The following is a 661-nucleotide window of genomic DNA, read 5'->3' as shown; positions in this document are numbered from 1 at the left end:
TCCCTGAAGAAAAAGAATGATAATGGTACTGATAATGACGATAAAAAGACCTGAAGTGCTAATGGATGGGATCGTTTTTTATATACATTTTCGGCTGTCGCCAGACGATTTTATTCAGCTGAGGGAAATATCCCATTAAAGTAGAAATTTTTTGCCAGATACTTTAGGCTGTACTTTCGTCAAAATTAATCTTCTGTTTGTGATTTAGTATAAGAAATTCATGAAGTTATTTATAAGCTATTTTCTTGCATCAGCCTTGAGTCCAGGCATTTTCCTCGATGCTTGTAAGTGTGGCTCGTTCCTCTGGAGTTGGATTGAGGATTTTTTTGACAAGACCGAAGGCTTCTTCGGAGAGTGATTTCCACAGTCGTTCTTCGCGCATTGCAGAAGTCACCTTCGACTTGACTGATTTGGACCAAATGACGTAGTTCGAGTCTTCGTCGAGGGCTCTTCCCCAAGGACATCGAGTAGTGAGGAGTTTGAACAAGATGATCCCGCAGGACCAGATATCGGCCTGGTCTCCCATGTAACGTCTCTTGAAGACTTCGGGAGCCATATAGCCCGTAGTCCCGCATTTGCGGGTCAGGTACTGTCCTTCCACGAACTCACACGCGAGACCGAAGTCACCGATCTTTACAACGTCGGAACTCGACACAAGAAG

General features: G+C 44.0%; 1 protein-coding gene across 1 annotated transcript in view; it reads right to left on the bottom strand.

Annotated features, from left to right (window-relative positions):
- Window positions 1–250: 250 nt before the first annotated feature.
- Window positions 251–661, bottom strand: part of LOC143028062 (serine/threonine-protein kinase chk-1-like) — a 1,044-nt gene continuing 633 nt past the window's right edge. Inside the window, exon 1 of the mRNA XM_076189703.1 lies at window positions 251–661. This exon is cut by the window's right edge and continues 633 nt beyond it. Within this exon, the coding sequence (XP_076045818.1) occupies window positions 251–661 (411 nt within the window).

The sequence above is a fragment of the Oratosquilla oratoria genome, chromosome 9, assembly GCF_046742065.1.
Source record: "Oratosquilla oratoria isolate Oo_2021 chromosome 9, ASM4674206v1, whole genome shotgun sequence".
Taxonomy (NCBI): domain Eukaryota; kingdom Metazoa; phylum Arthropoda; class Malacostraca; order Stomatopoda; family Squillidae; genus Oratosquilla; species Oratosquilla oratoria.
This window is presented reverse-complemented; position numbering and strand designations above follow the sequence as displayed.